This window comes from Ursus arctos, chromosome X (genome assembly GCF_023065955.2).
Source record: "Ursus arctos isolate Adak ecotype North America chromosome X, UrsArc2.0, whole genome shotgun sequence".
Lineage (NCBI taxonomy): Eukaryota > Metazoa > Chordata > Mammalia > Carnivora > Ursidae > Ursus > Ursus arctos.
This window is the reverse complement of record NC_079873.1, coordinates 11,634,763-11,653,186: the sequence shown is the minus strand read 5'-3', so window position 1 is coordinate 11,653,186 and position 18,424 is coordinate 11,634,763. Positions and strand designations below refer to the sequence as shown.

Here is an 18,424-nt window from a genome sequence, read left to right as displayed (position 1 = left end):
CTTTTTCAGAGTTCTTAGAGATTGGCATCAGCCCCATGCTACTCTGGCCATTTAATCCTGGACTGTACTGATCACCCTGAAACAGCGTCTGTTTCAGGGGCTAATGCTCCCTGTGCTGCTTTGGCCCACAGTCGGTGCTCTGGGTACTAGGATAGCCCCCTGATCAGGAGCCCATTGTTTCATGTGAAAGGCTCGATGTCACCTGTAGACACACATTTATATTGATATCCTATTGAGAAGGTCTTGAGCTTCACGGATAAGCAGATGCACTTGTAGTTCGTCAAGGTAGACAATCAGTTCTTCATTGGCTGCCCCCACAACAATACTTGAGAGTCAGGACACTCTTTAACTGCCACCATTCTTGGGGAGCTCAGTAAATGAATACAGATTAACATTTTGATTCAAATACAGATTGAAAGAAATAAAGCAAAACACCTTATTAAAGCTAGAGACAACTTTTTTGCTTATTTATGGGTAAAAATTCATCACCATTAATTTTTAAAAACTGATAACAATTCATTGTTTTATCTTTCAATTGGCCTAAGAAGCGTGAACAGTGAAATCCAGTACGAGCAATTGCGTGCAATTAAGTCATGCTAAAAACTCACTTTCTTCCTGGTCATTGTTTCCACGTAATGTATCACTATAATAAGTGTCCTTAAATCAAAAGCATACCCTTTGATTCATTCTCAGAGTCCTACTGCCATCTCAGGGCTTCAGAATCAATCAGACTGTGAGTCCATACTACTCATAGTGGCGAAGTTATCAACACCTTCAGTGAATCATAGAGCCTTCACCTGGGCATTGATCATTTACTGTTGGTATCAGCGAAACTCAGGACCTATCTTGGCAATAATATTTATGGAATAACAAGAGCAATTTGTAAAAGGAAATTATTCAGTAAACCCAGAAGGGCCTAACTCTGAACTAAGAACTCTGAGAAGGTTCACCGAAGTCAAAGACATGGTCTGGGCTGGAAGAGATCATGACCTTCAGGTGGTGTGATTATACATGAAGCAGTAAGTTGGCCCCCATTACCTTTGTATGGGATCTTTTCATCAAGCCCCAAAAGGCATTTACTGATATCCTCACAGGGACTCGTGTCTGAAACAGCTCTTCGTTCTCTTTCCTCGTGCTTGATTTTCATTATTTGACACTACACACAAGGTCACCGTAGATGAGGACTTTTCAAGGTAACAGCAGTTGGGACCTTTAACCACATCAGCACTCTACTGAAGATCCAGAAAGATGATTAACTTTCACCAAAGTAGGCAGGGAAAGAAAAAAAGATATATTTAAGGAACAAGAAAAGGATATCAAATATCTGGTTTAGGGTAGCGGAGAAGTGACTACCGAGAGGTTAATTTAGTGGAAAGGTCATTAAAGGAAGCATGGACCATCGTTAAGGTTTCTGAAATGGGAATCCAAACTCCTGACCTCCTCAACACCCAGCAGTGAAATCGTTTTTCATTTCACATCAAATGTAAGAGTCCCATTATTTTACTGTCCAGATTATAAATGGAAAGTCATCATTTGATCTGAGTAACATCAAAGGAAGCAAAACTTGTATTTTTAAACTTGATCGTCATTCCTAAATGTGTAAAGTGGGGGATGTTTTGTCATTCACAAAAGGTACGTCTTCTGAATTAAGGAATTTACGTTCTTGGGGCACCTGGCTGCCTCAGTGGGTGAAGTGTGCGACTCTTGACCTTGGAGTTGTAAGTTTGAGCCCCATGTTGGGTATAGAGATTACTTAAAAATAAAAAACTTTTTTTTTTTTTTAAGGAAACTTAAATTCTGAGGAGTCAGAGCATCCATGACCCAAGGAGGTTGGCCTTTCCTCATCCCCTTCTCCCATAACCCTAACCCCTTCTCCGCCTGCGGACCCTAAAACTCAGTCGTGTTTCTGAGAAAGCACCTCAGATCATTATGCAGTGACATCTTCATTCACATTAAATTATATATGATATAGTACCGATGATCAGAACTATTTTTCTAAAATATTTTTCTTTCAAATGTCTGTTGATTCACATTTAAATTTCACCACTCCACAGCCATTAGGGAATAAAGCTTTCTTGATAACTGCATTTTTTAAGTCGAATTTTTAGTCATTTAAATGTGATATTGAAAAAAAAATCATTTCTGATAGAAACCCCACCCTTTTGTGTGGGCTTAGTTTATATTATGTACAATTTAACTTGTTCATAACCTTGGATCGTCAGCATGTATATTGATTATTGTCCCGAGCTATAATGTCTAATGATGTCTGTAGAGCCTGCTGGCTTAACTAAGTGGTCCTAGATGAATTTTTAAGCTTCTGTGCCTGTTTTATGTAGTTTTTTTTTCATTTCCATCATTGATCTTAAGCTATTTTTTGTTGTATTGCTCTATAGTAGTTTTCTGTCTTCTAGCTCTGAATCCCTCATAGATCTGAAAACCACAAAGCCTCATTGTTAGCATGGTGTCTAAAGCAAGAATAAGTAGAGATTGACAGTCTGCACTTAGTTTAAAACACTAATCTTCAGTGTATGGAGTTTATGACATCTGTTTTTAAAATATGAACTACCAGAAGCCTTTTTAGGCTTTTCGACTTTCAGGTGAATTCACGTTAGCATATTGTGACAGCAGATTGGGTTGTGGCTAGGTAAGGTGATGATGTATAAATAAATAGAGCCTGGGAATGGTTAAACAGAGATATTTTTTAAACATGAAGAAATGATGAGTGCATCCACTGGGGGGCTGTGCTAAATGACGCCAGCCCTGGGACTGTAGAGTAAGTTACGACTTTTGCAGAAATCATTCTACCCCAGCTTGCCTTTTAGTATTTTAAAGTTGGAGGCAGAGGAGAAGTCAATTTCAGTCCTGTACAATATGAGGTAGTTTTTTTTTTTTTTAACTACATGGAAGTTTAAGGAATTCATTATTTATTTTTATTGAATCCAGTGATAAGCCTTCCAGTACTAGTAACATTATAATGATTTCTAATTAATGAGCTTTGTATCAAAGTATATAAATATAATATGGAGTATAATTATCTTCCCACATATTTGGAAGTATGCTATATTAGGGGCGCCTGGGTGGCTCAGTGGGTTGAGCATCCGACTCTTGATTGTGGCTCAGGTCGTGATCTCAGGGTTGTGGGATCGAGCCCCACATCGGGCTCTGTGCTCAGCATGGAGTCTGCTTGAGATTTTCTCTCTCACCTCTCCCTCTGTCCCTCCTCCTGCACGCACTGCCTCTCTCTCTTTCTCTAATAATAAAGAAATATTTTAAAAAGAAGAAAAATTTTAAAAAATATGCTATATTATTCAAATAGGGTGAAGTTTTAAGGAATTTTTGAAGGCTTTGTTTTAAAGCGCCTTGTCATTACTGCTTTATCTCAATTAGACCTAAGAGATGCCTCCAAAGAATTACATAAAGTTGAGTTCCCCGTTAGTGTTGAGCAAATCACCCTAAACTCTAGTGGCTTACAACAGTTACTATTTCTCACAAGTGTGGTGGGGGCTCCTTTCTCCGGCACTGCAGGGTCACAGGACATCAGTGATAGTGGGGGTTCAGAGTCATATTGTCAAAGTGGTCTCTGGAAGGATTCCTGTATCAACCCAAAATCTCCCAGACGATCTATAAACATGTCTCTCCCTTTATCCACACGGGCACTGGATATTGTAATTAATATGTCTTTCAGTTTCAGGGAAAAAAATCGAATCTCAATTCTAAAGACAAACTTTTAGAGACTTGGATATCATAGGACCCTTTTGGTCAGAAATTTACCTGAGCAGATGTCACTTGGATGGTTTTAGAAGGTTCCATTTAATGCAACATTTCTGGGGCATATTTTACATTAATAGCAATAAATGTCAAAAGTAATCAAACCTTACTTTTGGATTTGTGTAGATAATCTTCCTTTTTAAAAATTGTTAATGGGAGATTATAAACCTTGTCATAAGATAAGTAAATGACATGGTTTGTCTTAAGGGTGTTTCCGGTTAAAGAAAATCTTGATTTGCATTCTCCTCCTTTATCTGAGAAGGTTAATTTTTTTGGTGGTCTGGACGTACTCTGGAGTGCTGACTGAGAAGACCAATCATCTTAAGGAATAAATGTTTCCATATCGAGTGTTACACAGAAAATATTTCTGGAATTTATACTCAGAATTAGGAACATCGTCCATTTGGCCAGCATGTCAGCTTCAAGTTACTCCTAATCTGACATTCAGAAATAAGCTTGTTTAGGACACCTGGATGGCTCAGTCAGTTAATGTCTGCCTTCGGCTCAGGTCATGATCCCAGGGTCCTGGGATCGAGCCCCACATTGGCTCCCTGCTCAGCAGGGAGCCTGCTTCTCTTTCTGCCCTTCTCCCTGCTTGTGCTCTCTTTCTCTCTCTCTCAAATAAATAAATAAAATCTTCAAAAAAAAAAAAAAGGGAAAGAAGCATGTTTATGGTTTGATGTTTTCTTCCTTGACTTTAGGATCCTGAGAGAAGCCACTTTGTCCTAATTGCTGGGGAGCCATTAAGAGAAGCTGTTGTCCAACATGGTAAGCCCCAAACGATGGCAATTTTCCTGGTTGATTTTTTTTTCTTTAAAAGTAGTGTACATATATAGTATTTTGGGGAAGAATAGCTGGATTTCTGTCCTCTTCATCTACAAATTCAAGGATTTTGTTTCATTGTTCCATCATCAGAGGAAAATATATACATGGCTTTAATTTCTATATTCATTCTCTCCTCCTTTTAAAGGAACAATTCTTGAATACCTATCACGTATAGGGTGTTGAGCTTAGAACTGTGGGGAAACAAAAGTAGTGTTTTGCATTGTGTCATAGAGAACTTGAACTTACAGAAAGGTTTTATGGCCTGCTGCTCGAATATCATTTTTATCTTTACTAAAAACAACAGGGATTTCAATACTGTTTGTAGTCCATTGTATTTTTAGTGAAAAATAGGAACCTCTTAAGAATATTTCTTTGGCAGTTTCTAAAATATTTGAGTCACTCTTTATTTGTTTAAAAAACAAAAATGAATAGAGGAAACTGTGGTATAGGAGGAATAGGACTTTAGTTGGAGGCAGAAACTCCTGGAGTAAGTACCCAGTCACTTCACTTTGTCTTGACTTCCTTATAAAGTTTTATTAAATGAGGAACATCTAAAAGCACCTAGAATCCAACTTAATACTCATTTTTATTAACAATTTTTTTGCCAACTTATTTAGATAAATGTCTATAAAACGTGTGTCTACTTATCTAATTATGAAATTTAGCATGCCTTAAAGTCCCATTGTATTGCCTTGCGTGAATCCCCAGGTATATACAATGATTTCAGGAAAAAAGCCCAGCTGATCATACATTTCAAGAACAACTGATTATTTTAAAAATATTTTTTTGTTCTATTAATAATTTAAGAGGAAAACATTAAATTATACTCCACCTAGCTGACCTCCATTTTGCATGCTTCAATTTCCACTCCAAAGGTGCATGGTTCTTGTTTCCTTTGATCTTGATTGAAGAGCAGTGAAATCGTTTGTTCTTCTGGAAGAAGCCTGAAGACAGATTGAGAAGGGTCATAATCTTTATTCATAGCGGCTAGAATTTAGGTGGGAAAAGGACGTGTGGGATGTAAGTCTCTTTTGAGTTTAGTAATCGCCTCTGCACCAATGATGAGAAATGAGAGTCCAGCCAAATTTGGTGACAGACCGAAGGGGTGGGTCTGCTCGAGGCCACCCTCCGTTTGCGTTACAGGAATCCTCTCTCAGAGCCTTTGGTCTCAGGAACAGTGCATAAGCCTGCACATTCAAACTCAGATTAACCAGACAAGATAGATAAGTCACTTGACATCTCTGTTAATGAGAAGCAAAGCATTTTGTTCGGTTTGTTTAGTGTGTGTTTGTGTGTGTGTGTGTGTGTGTGTGCGTGCGTGTGTGTGTGTGTGTTTTAAACCCCAGGAAGTTGTTTTTGTTTGTTTGGTTTTTTTTTTTTTTTACCTGTGTATAAAGATAGCCACAACCATCTCTTGGTTGTTTGGGAACCAGTACCCATTTGATGAACTAGCCAAGGACCTTGTTTTTCTTATCGGGGTGTCCTTAATGATGTGTCTGCCAATTAAGCATGGAATGGCACAGAATGTTGACATAGGAAATGTCCTTAGCATTGATGTAGTCATGTCCCTTTTTATAAATGAGGAAAATGAAATCAATATATTTTATTTATTTATTTATGTAACAGATACTTGGGTAGTATTTATCATTTACTACGATGGGCCAACGTACTTTCCATGTATTAATTTATTTAATCTTAAGGACAACCTTATGAGGTTGGCACCCTCATCCGCATTTCACAGATGAGGAAGTGGAGGTACAGAGATTCATTGTCCACCACATAGCTGGGTTCATAGTGAGGCTGTCTGATTTCCAACCACCCTGCCCTTTTGCTTCTCACCGTGTGAGGTTGACCCTCGCTCTGCTCTGTGGCTTCTCCAATGGGAAGCGATGGTTAGTAGTGGAGCTGGGATTCGAACCCTAGTCTTCTGACCCCATGTTTTGTGCTCTCCACTATACCGGGGTTCTACATAATGAAGCTTGAACTTACACCATTTCTATTACTCGGGAGGGAGTGTGAAGGTTTAACTAGAGAAAAGATGAAAGCTGTAGTGTGAAAGAGTATTTAGGAGATATTGATAACTCTCAAATAATTTTCTTGTTTATAAACCTTATAGTTGATCAATTAAAAAACATATGCTTTCTGGGGGAATGTAACGTACAACATGGCGACTACAATTAATAATACTGTAGTGCATATTGGAAAGTTGCTAAGGGAATAGATCTTAAAAGGTCTTACCACCAGACTGGGGCTCCTGGGTGGCTCAGTCAGTTAAGTGTCTGACTCTTGGTTTCAGCTCAGGTCATGATCTCAGAGTCATGAGATCAAGCCCTGTGTCGGACTCTGCACTGGGTGTGGAACCTGCTTAAGATTCTCTCTCTCCCCTCTGCCCCTGCCCACCCTGCTCTCCCCCCCATCTCTCTCAAAAAAAAATTCTCATCACAAGAAAAAAAAATCTGTAACTTTGTGTGATGATGAATATTAACTAGACTTACTATAGTAATCATTTCACGATATGTACAAATATCAAACCATTATGTTGTACATCTTGAGACTAATACAATGTATGTCACTTACACCTTGATTTAAAAAAAGCAATAAATTTGGGGCACCTGGGTGGCTCAGTCATTAAGCGTCTGCCTTCGGCTCAGGTCATGGTCCCAGCGATCTGGGATTGAGCCCCACATCGGGCTCCTCCGCTGGGAGCCTGCTTCTTCTTCTCCCACTCCCCCTGCTTGTGTTCCCTCTCTTGCTGCCTCTCTCTGTGTCAAATAAATGAATGAATGAATAAATAAATAACAATAAATTTAGCGATAATAGTATGCAAAAAAAGAACAAAAGAAAAACAAAAACACGCTTTCTGGTTTTAGTTTTCTTCCTCCTCTTAAGGATTTGAGGAGACAAGCTTCCTCAGCCCGGCTTTGGAGGGCTCTGAGCTTCCAGTGCTTCTCTTGTTTCTCAAAGTGTGGTCCATGGACCAGTAGTATCTGCATCACTGGAAGAATAGTGAGAAATGCAGGGTTTCAGACTCCACTCTAGACCTCCTGAAACAGAATATGCAAGATTCCCAGGTGACTCACGTGCACATTATAAATTGAGAAGCAGAGCAGAACACTGTAGAAAAGCGTCAAAATGGAAGCCCTGAAGTGCACCATTTTTTCAGAAAAATACTCAGGGGATGGGAGAGGCACTCCACAAATCCAAACTGTGGGCATATTATGACGTGCAAGAAATTGGTCCTTGGCCCAGGATCTGTTCTCGTTTTGGGTTCCAATTCCCTTTCTTCTATGTGTCCTTTAAAAGTTGACTTCCCCAAGGGGTCCTCTTGGATTGATTTCTGCATATGAGGGCTCTGTCGTTCTTTCCTACCTGATATCCAGGTTTCTATCTCCAGATGAAATTTCTCTCATGAGCCCTAGATCTGTGTTTCCAACAACAAACCAAGCACGTCTGCCAGGAAGCCATTTTCTTGTCTCCAGTTCCTTCATATCAGAATATCCAGAGCTGAACTCCTTGTTCTACCCACAGCCTCCTTTGTCCGGTATCTCAGCTGCCCTCAACAAGTCTACCATCAACTCAGCCTCCCAGGCCGGACACCTTCTCCACCCGGGTGCCAAAGTCTTTAAAATCTGCAAAGCAGATCCCGTTACTGTCTGCTGAACCCTTCAGTGATTCCTAATCGCCTGTGGAATTATGCCCGAACTTCTTCCCATAGACCGCATCCAAAACCCACAGGGGTCTGGCCTCTTCCTGCATGACAGGCCCCTCATGCTTTCCCCTTCAGTCTTTCTTCTCCTTCCAGCACCGTGCCCCCTTCCTCAATTCCTCCACTTTTAGCAAAACTCGAGTTCAAACCTAGGAATTAGACAAAGGCGCCAACAGGCTGTGGCCCGTGGGCCAAATCTGCCCACTGCATGTTTTTGTAAATAAAGTTTTATTGGAACACAGCCATCCCTATTCACTTTCATATTGTCCGTGTCTACTCTTACACTTCAACAGAAGAGTTGAGTAGTGGAGACAGACACTGTTTGACCCACAAAATCTAAAATACTATCTGGCCCTTTACAGAAAATTTTGCCAACCCCTAGAGAACCCAAAACGTGTTGGTTTCTTGACTCGAAATGTTTGTAATCTCCTGTTTATTGCCAGTGAGTTGCTGCTAATTTTCAAAAATGACTCAAACCCTCATATAAGTGCACAGCCTTGTATACTGTGTAGACACCAAAACTATGACATTTGCCATTTCTTTGCATCAGATTGGTTCAGTTCTGGACATCAGCTGGCAGGAAATCTTAATACATAATGTTGTATGTCAATTACCCTTCGGTTTAAAAAAAAAAAAAAAGGAAGAAAAAAACTCACACTATAAAAAGCGTTGTAACGGAACCAAGCCCAAGAACGTTTTGAATAAAGAGATTGCAATTGCTGATGACAACTTGCAACAATGGCTGAGTGCGATGCAATTGTTTATCTGATTTGTTTACCTGAAGTTTGGTCTTTATAATCCTACACAATCCTAGTCAAGAAACTTTTATGACAGTCCTCAGGGATTGGACACTGCAAAAATAACCTTTTACTGCTCAGATACGCCCGGATTGGTTTCAGATTAAGAACTCCAGAAATACATACCATTTCTTGTAATAGAAGAAAATATTATCGTCACCCAGAACTTTCTGAATGTCTCTTTCTGCCATAGGTCCATTTGTGATGAACACCAATGAAGAGATTTCTCAGGCCATTCTTGATTTCAGAAATGCGAAAAATGGGTTTGAAAGAGCCAAAACCTGGAAATCAAAGATTGGAAACTAGTGAAGAGCACAAGAGCAGATCTCCGTGCTTTCTAGAATTTTGCCTGCGGTGGCATCCGTCCATTCAGCACTTTGACTTTCCAAAGCTGACTGAGCCGATGCTTCTAAAAAATTCCACTAAACTGATAACATGGTTTTTATAGCAATGCACACAAGATATTTCCTGGTACATGCAAATAAACCTAACTGTTGCTTCTTTAAAAACCAGTGTTCTTCATTTTGGTCTAAGTAAGTTTCTGTAAGTTTCGTTTAAAAAAATCATTTTGTGTATGTTTCCCTTTTCGTGTGTGTATGAATGTTTTGTGATTTTTGTGCATGGATGAATTTTGGAAGCATATTTGCTTGTCCCTGGCAGTCAGTGTGTGAACATCTGATGTCCCTTCCTGAGCAATGCAATTTCCATGCAACATTCATGCCTGTGCGCTGGGGTTTCACATTACAGGTTATCTGTGTTAAAATAACAGCAGTCCTGACGGTTTGAGTCAGTTTTTAAAACTGCCCTGCTATTGGTAGGGACGCGACAGGATCACAGCCAAGACTTCCCTGCATTTTCTGCCAAAATCTCTGTCAGATTTAAGACACATGCTTTTGCAACCTTCCATGAGGGTTGTGAAAAAAGTTTGAATCCAGAATTGGGTTCCAGCCTTCTGCGGCTGCAGACATTGGTGGCCACACCACCTCCTCATGAAGCAACTAGAACCTGGGGCACAGGGGGGAGAGATTTTTTTTGTTTGTTTTAATTTGCTGGATGTGAAGTGAATTTCGAGTGCTTTTTCATGTCAAGTGCACGTCATGTCCATCTCCTGATTATTTTTGGAGCATGAGCGCAGTTACAGTTTTTTTTTTTTCATCTCTCTCCCCGCATAAGATTGAGCAAAAACGTTCCTTGACTAATTGAAGTCATTTCATTGGATTTTGATCACAACTGATTATTTGTTTTTTTCCATGTGAAGTCTTGGGGTTTCGAACTTTTCTTCTGGAGAATGCCTTTTGAAACAGTTTGCTCTTGCAGCCTGATGTCAACTGCTTGGTAATCAGTGGATATTAAAATACTCAAAATGTACAGACAATGGGCCATGCTGAATGTTTTCATGATGTCTTACCTGCAGTTGATGCAGGGCTCCAGTTATGAACATGGACCAGTGAAGGTAGGTGGCTTAATTTTTAATGTGATGCAGAGTTTTCTTATTGGCTTATACGGAGGACTTTCTTTCTTTGCCCCCCATTTTCCAGACAATAAAAAATACAGAACACTCCTAGTAGTGGACAGGATATATCTTGCAATAGTTAATGAATTTGCTGGTTCTTAGACTTACTGAGATGCTTGCCATGTGTGTTTGAAAATGCTGGGGTTTTTTGTTTTTTTGTGGTTTTTTTGGAGATGTAATAGAACGTGAATGAGCCTTCTGGATACTTTTCAGATGGGTAAGTTTCTCCTCTATATATGCAGATGGCACGGTGATTTTCTAATGAAGCACTGGTTTGTTTTTGTGACACGGAAAACTGTGGGCCATTTATTCATGTTGTTTGTAAGCAACAAATGTTAGTTTGGTGAGTTTAGTTAATTTCTTTTGTGAATTGCAAACTGCAATATACTTCCTCCAGATGGTTTCTATCCGGTTTTCTAAAATACCCTTTGCTACCATCTAGAAAAATGTTTTCTTGGAAGTCATTTGGTTTCTTGCTTTTTGAAATGTGTAAAATTCAACAGTAATTGAACCCTTGGTTCTATGGGCAGGCCTCGGAGCCGGATGAGTTGCGAGTAATGCAAAAGAATTAACTGGGATGTTACTGGGTGAGCAATATTTCACCCAGTTTCATGTGTTTTGTAGATTATATTGTTTCCTTCAGCTCTTTATTTTGAAAATGATTTGGATTTCATTGTTTTGTTGGAAGTGGTGCTAAATCGTTATTGATTTCGGAATTTCTGGCCATGAACAGACAGACGTGAACTTGAGGTTTTGTAGCTATTGTCAGGACACGCATTTTCAGCAGGGGTGATATCGCCCCCAACAGGAGAAGATTGGTCCTGGGGGCGAGCAAGTCTTCGTCTCCTGCCGTGTGGGACGCAGATGTACATACAGTGCCCGAACGCACAGTATGTCTCTAAGTGTGGAACGCTGTGCTGGGGGACAGCCACCTTGTCTGGCAGTCTACTCAAGTCTTTCTAAAAAAACAAAACAAAACAGGAAGTCTAGCTTTCCAAATTCCAAATGCACTCCAGAGAACTCACAGCTGTTCGGCCCCACCTCGCTGCCGCCAGCCTGCGTGCTGCGTCTCAGCGCCAGAAGGTAGGCAAAGAGGAATCCACTGGTGAGCCTAGGTGACAGGGGGAAAAAATTGGACTTGTTTGAAGCAAATAAGACTTCCCAGGCTGTTCAGCTTTTTTGAAGTCCACGAAACTCAGGAAGCCTTTAGAAGTGCTGGGTTCATGGAAGCTCTCCCCACCACCCCCCAGTGTTATGCATGGATTAAAAAAAATGTTTCCATTTGACTTTGAACGTCACTGTATTTGACAGTACAAGAGGAGATTTTGAATTGTTGGAAAGAAGTAATATGTTTTAGGTTCTTCCGCTCTTTTAAAGAGCTCAGACACCAAGAATTCTTTAGGTGTCCTGGGCTCAGTGTGGTTTTAAGTGTTTGGATGTACTGATCACACAGGAACAGATTTCATGTGGCGGTGGAAAAAAGCATTTGAATTTGCATGTGACAGAAGACACGTCCTTACATGGTAGAAAGGTGCATTATATGCTTAGTGATACTATTAGAGACTTTTTCATATATGTCTGAGTTTCCTTTAAAAAGTGAAGCTACATATAGTGTGCTTCTGTCTACCCAACCCCCCCCCCCCCCCGCTAAATTAAATGTTTCTGATGTGAAAGGAGGGGGTGCCTAGACCAAACAGAAGTTTTGGCATAGACATGACTGGGTAGTGTGAGGGAAAAGGAGGTGCCCCACGTTGGTTATTAGACTTTTCCTTTAGCCCCTTTTTCTTAAGAGAGAATCTAAGAAGAAATATGCTTCTTAATCTTCTTCTTGTTTAAAGGAAAATTTGGTATGGAAGCATATTCGAGATGGTAATGAACACCGGGATATGAATTTATTGTGTTGCTTTGGGGAATAGAAATGTTCCATTTATTATGAGACATTTTCCGGGTCCTTCTCAGTAGTAGGTCTGTGAGCGTGTTCTTCTCTGCACCCTTCTGTCTTCCAGGCCCCTCCGTTCCTAAATGGGGGGCAGTGCCAGTTCCGTTCCCTAGTTGCCCTTTCCCTACAGTCCTCACTTTCTGTCCTTGAACATTGTCCTTGTTTTCAGCTTAGACTAGCATTGCCTCTATCCTAATTATACGAGTCGGTGCATATTTTTTCTGCAACAACCATGCAAACAGCTACTCCAGACGACTGCGCCTAATGCCACTTGAGTGTGAGGCATCCTAATTTCATTCGTCTTGCCACTTGTATTTAGGAGAGCTGTTTGGGGTCAGCAGTGCATGGACTTTGTGAACTGAGAATTCTGTTTGAAAATCTCAACTCAAATCTGTATATACTGTTTAGCTGCTAAGTTTCTCAATCTAAGCAGAACACATTTTCTTCTAGAAATAAGGTTAACCCAGTGCCTGTTCTTGGCTTACTAATATAATCAGATTAACCATCTAGATGTGGGATTTACTGGTGTCTGTTTTCTCTGCCTATTTTTCTACAGCTGGGATAGTCCTATATAGTTGCACAGGATGTGCACTGCCCAACTCGAGGAAGCTTTACATAGACTGACATCTGTATGTGACAGCCCTGAGTACCATAGTGTAGACATTCTGGGCATTCGGTAATAAATACCTCCAACTTCACTGTCCAGTCGTTCATACTGACTGGCTGGCGAGCACTATTTCTGGTTTATTTGATAAGCAGTTCTTGTCATCGGGAATCCTGGCATCTCCTTGAACACTCCTATGAAGCCAGCCTCCATAAATCTTTTCAAAGTCACTGATTCAGACATATCACTAGAGTGATAAAGGAATAACTCCAGGTTATGATAGGCCTTCCCAATTCTTTTCTGGCAAAATTGGTTTCCTTCTCCCCCACACTATCTTCTATCCCCCTCTTTCTTCACTGGTGGATGACTGTTGCTGGGTGTTGGGAGTCATTCAAACTGTATGTGATACCAAGACCCACTGGAACGTGGGATACCTCTTTCATGAGAAGTCCCATGGCCGACCAAACTTCATGAGCTTAGTGTCACGTGCCTTCTCCTGACGTTGTCTCTAGAGTGAATCGAATAACAAGAACTGAGTGCACCTTGCATGTTTCACTCCAGGAAGCAGACCTTCCGTCCCCCTCCCTTTTTTCACTTCCTAAGTCATGCACGGGGAAGTCCATTGACTGTTGCTAGTCACATGGCCCGATGAGTTCTTGTTCACTTTTCTGTCAGGCACAGTCCTTGGCACAAAAGACATTTGAAATGTTTTCTGTTAATTTCTTCTTCATTTATGACACCATAGCTAAATGTGTTGAATTACATGCTTCTACACACGGATCTGTTCTACCCTAGTCGGTCACTTTTAAGTTGGTTGAAGCTTTTATGTCACCATAGCATATTATTGGTATTCAGGATATAATAGAACCCCCTGTATCTTGTATCTTCCTTGTATGACTTATTTTTTAATTTAAAAATCCTGATTTGGACTTGTGGATAAACCTTTACTGTAGACCCCTGCGAGCACTAGGAAAAGAAATACAAGTAATGCCAAATGTTGAACGAGGTCCATTATGGAACCCCTTTTGGGAGCAGCTTATAAAGGATAGTTTATGAGACAAAAATATAGTATTTGGACACATGAACACTTCCATGTAGAATCTGACGTAGTAAGATCTGGAACTTCTGGGCACATTTATCACTACCACAACTGGCTGGAAGTCTTAGAAAAATAGAGACTCACATGACAGTAACCTTGTTTCCGAGCACATTTCTAAATGTAACTCTTTCCTACCACTTGAGATTAGCAGAGAGGGTGGGAAACTATACATAATTGGGAATGTGATTGAGATGTGAGGAGAGGAGACCTTTCTTCTGAGGTGGCTTCCATGCGAAGTCCACTTTTTTCTTTCTTGCCACTAGTTCTTATAATCTCTACCACGGTACTAGGACATTATAAAGCAAAGACACACTGACGCCTCCCTGCATCGTGAAAGCTTTGATCGGAACATCCCAGTTGGTAAAGGATCTCCCTTGCCTCTCGTTAGAACTTAACTGTGTTCGACAGTTCATTCACTCAGTTCTTGAGCACATACTATGTGTGGGCACTGGTCTCAGTGCTGAAAATGCAGCAGGAAAGATGACAGTGTTTGAACTCTCCTGGAACTTACGTTCCACGTGCGGCGGGGAGAGGCAGGCAGTAGCAAATCTATAACGTGTCAGGGGTAGTCCCGTGGAGGAAATCAAGCAGGAGGAGGAGACAGAGAGCGATGGGTGGGGGAGACTTCTTAGATTTGATTTCACGGAGCCCTGAAGGGAGTGAGGGGGGCTGAGGCAGCCATTGTGCACTGGGCAGGGGGAGGGCAGGGAGGTGGCTTGGGTGTTTGGGTCATAGCCAGGGGGCCAGTGGAGCTGGACTAGGGAGGGGGGCCAGAGCCACAGTTGTCGAAGTTGGGGAGGTAGCCAGGGCAGATCATATAGGGTTTGGCTGTGTTCCGGTAAATCTTTATGGATACTGAAATTTGATTTGCATATCATTTTCATGCGTCGCGAAATAATCCTCATCTCCTCTTCATTTGTTTCAACCGTTTAAAATTGTAAAAAATAATTCTTAGCTCTCGGGCCACAGTAAAATAGGCTATAGGCTGGATTTGGCCCGTGGGTCATAGTCTGCCAGCCCTGATCCTATATCATTACGTGATTTTACCCTCTGCATTGTATGTATCGGTACCTGACAGTTTCAGTTTGTGTTTAAGTTTAGTGCTTTGTCATCCTCCACTAGAAGGAAAGCTTTTTAAGAACAGGAACTTTTCTCTTTTTTTTCTCTCCTCCTTTGTTCTTTGGTTTTTGTTTTAAGAAGTTGCTCAAGGTCCTTGGCATTGGGCACGCCCCGCTGCTCCAGCCCCAGGCGGAGTTCCTTTGCCCCAGTGGCAGCCGCTCAGGGACTCCTGCAGCTTGTCCTGCGTGCCACCTGCAGGGTGCCCTGAGCCCGGGGACTCTGCATTGCGTGCTTTTGGCGTCTCAGTCACCTAGTCCAAAGCCCGTAAGAGAGTAGATACTAAAAAAAAGTGTGTGTGGCCTGACTGATGGACAAGGCCTCTGGGATTTTGAGATACCCAGTTTATAAACTGCTGCATTAAATAATCTCCAACGTCTGCTCTCACCATGGCTTGTCTGATCTCAATTGTTTACATCCGGAAGCATTTTTGAGAAGGCAGTAGATTCACCGCATGCCGTTTTCCTCTGGGGATTAGAGAGAGTTCCAATGGTGGTATCCAAGAACGCTGCAGTGTCCTTTTAGCCACAAGCCCCCCTGTAAGGTGTTCACTCCTAGGAGCCAGTAACAGAAGGAAGTCCCCTTCACCCATATTCTGGGCTAGTGGCCACAGAAAGAGAGACGGGCAGAAGAGCTGTGGGCCACACGGCAGATCTGGATAAAACACGGACACCTTGAAGATTTCCTTCATCTTTGAGATCCCTGAGAAGTGCTGTCTATGTTTTCATCTGGGGATTTGTGATTTGTGGGGGTGTGGTAGATTACGGCAAAGTACTCAGGTTTGATACTTTATCAGTCAGCCTAGGCCAAGATATGCTGCACCAACAAGCACCCCCAGATCGTGGCGACTCCGAACCAGGTAGATTTGTTGCTCATACTGGAGGAGCATCCGGGTTAGTTCAGGGTCAGCTCCAGTTCAGGACGAAGCTGGCTGAGCATCCACATCTCGAATGTCACTAATCGCTGTGATGGAGGGCGGGAGAGCCCGGAGAGTCTGGCCTTGGCCATTAAACACTCTGGCCTGGAAGCGACACGCGTCACTTCTGGTCACAGCCCCTTGACCCATTGCTCCATCTAACCACAAGGGGCCAGGAAGTGCAGTCCTTCCATGTGCTCAGAAGATAGAAAGCTGGAAATATTTGGTGAACTGTATTAACGACTACCACAACTCTGATTGCTTCTAAATGTTTTTGAACATATCTTTGCGATGGGAAACAACCATAGTTAGAGGCTGGGGTAGAGTTGCTGAAGGAAGACACTCAAGTTTATTTCTGCTGTAGGCTCCTTCTCCCTGGAAAAAGAACAGCTGTACATTCAGTTCAGCAAGTATTTGTGGAATGTCTACCCTGTGCCAAGCGCATGAGTGGAAATGATATTTTTATGAAATAAAGATGTCTTAGTTATTTTTATGTCTTACCAACAACCGAGGAGTTCAGTTTGGCCTGCGGGAAGGATAATTTTAAGGCCTAGAACTTTAGGTAATAATGTAAATTTTTATGAGTCTTTTTTTGGTTGTTGTTCATTGTTACCTAAATAATTATACCACTCACATGTTTTTTTGTTTTCATTTGTTTATTTTCTTTTTTTTAAATTAATATGTTATGTTAGTGACCATACAGTACATCCTTAGTCTTTGATGTAGAGTTCCATGATTCATTATTTGCGTATAATACCCAGTGCACCATGCAATATGTGCCCTCCTTAATACCCATCACCGGCCTATCCCAATCCCCCAGCCCCCTCCCCTCTGAAGCCCTCAGTTTGTTTCCCAGAGTCCATGTTTGAGGAAAGGATTGCTTTTCTGAAATCTAGGTTTGGCTAAAATTGTTTTTGGAGAAAGATAATGACATTTGCGGAATATTGCTATGGCAAATATTTTGTTGCTGCCTATGGTTCCATTCTGGAGAGAGTTAGGAAGAGTGTAATTTCGACTGGGTGAATGCCCTGAATTCCTCCTAAATTAAGATTCCTCAAAAAGAAGAGTAGGGTGAAAAAGTAAAAGCAGACTTTGCAGTGGTGTGCTTGGTTCATAACTACACCCTCACAACAAGACTAGGGATCGTTGGGCATCTTTGACGGGGCAGAGGATAACGGCAAAGAAGAGAAGGAGAGCCATGGATGTTGACATGGGACCACTGCATCTTTGGAAGAAAGGAAAAGGGGGGCACACTGGGCTGACTGCCAGCAGTATAGTGGGGCGCCTTGCCAAAAAGGCATGAGGTTTTATATGAAAAGCCTCTGCGTGTCCAATGGATTATGTTACACTTAGGCTGAAATAGGGCTGTAGCAGTTAACTGTTGCCACAATAGCGCTGTGTAACAAACCAGTCAAACTTCAGTGGCTTCAAAAATCTATTCTCACTTGTGTAGCTGTGGGTCAGCTGGGAGTCAGGATCAAGGCTCAAGCCATCGGTTGAGTGTGGGTCTACCCCACATGTCTCTCATGCTCCTTAGATCAGTGAGCTAGCAGGGGCAGGTGCTTGTGATGGCAGAAATGTGGAAGCGTACACTCATGCATCCATTTCAGTACTCTGTGTCTTATCTTGTAATGTCCCACTGGTCAAAGCAAGTCACATGGCCCAACATCAATAGGGCTTAGAAAGATACTTCTCCCTTTTGGGGGGCAGCTGTGAAGTTGTTTTTAACAACCTAATTACCATGAAGGCTTTGAGTTGTTTCTTTACCCATTGGGCCCTTGATCTTTGAGATCAGTGATAAACTGTAACAGACCTCAGGAATATATGCTCTTGGGGTTATTCAGAGCACTCTTTTGAGTCTTGACACTCATCTGTCCCACACTTCCTAAGCACAGATACATCAGATGGGGGCAGAGGCATTTGAGTAGAGCATGGATTTAAAGCATGTAAAGGAGGGTGGTACCCGGGTGGCTCAGTCTGTTGAGTGTCCGACTCTTGATTTCAGCTCAGGTCTTGATCTCAGGGTCATGAGTTCAAGCCCCACATTGAGCTCTGCAGCATGGAGCCTACTAAAAAAGTAAAAATAAAACATATAAAGGGAGATGTTAACTAAATTGAACTTAATAATTTTTTTTTAATAT

The 18,424-nt window shown here is 41.5% G+C and overlaps 2 protein-coding genes across 6 annotated transcripts in view; both read left to right on the top strand.

Moving 5' to 3' along the window:
- PIR (pirin) overlaps positions 1-9,605 on the top strand; it is a 107,953-nt gene extending 98,348 nt beyond the window's left edge. For all 4 annotated transcript variants that reach the window (XM_057310226.1, XM_026478091.4, XM_026478092.4 and 1 more), the window contains 2 exons: positions 4,470-4,536; positions 9,290-9,605. In XM_057310226.1, the coding sequence (XP_057166209.1) occupies positions 4,470-4,536; positions 9,290-9,402 (180 nt within the window). In that variant the 3' untranslated portion in view covers positions 9,403-9,605. The remainder of the gene's footprint in view (positions 1-4,469; positions 4,537-9,289) is intronic.
- A 180-nt stretch (positions 9,606-9,785) lies between these two features.
- The window catches only part of VEGFD (vascular endothelial growth factor D), a 36,118-nt gene continuing 27,479 nt past the window's right edge, over positions 9,786-18,424 (top strand). Inside the window, exon 1 of one of the 2 annotated variants that reach the window (XM_026478088.4) lies at positions 9,786-10,549. In XM_026478088.4, coding sequence (XP_026333873.1) covers positions 10,460-10,549 — 90 coding nt within the window. In that variant the 5' untranslated portion in view covers positions 9,786-10,459. The remainder of the gene's footprint in view (positions 10,550-18,424) is intronic. The other variant, XM_026478086.4, reaches the window with a different exon arrangement.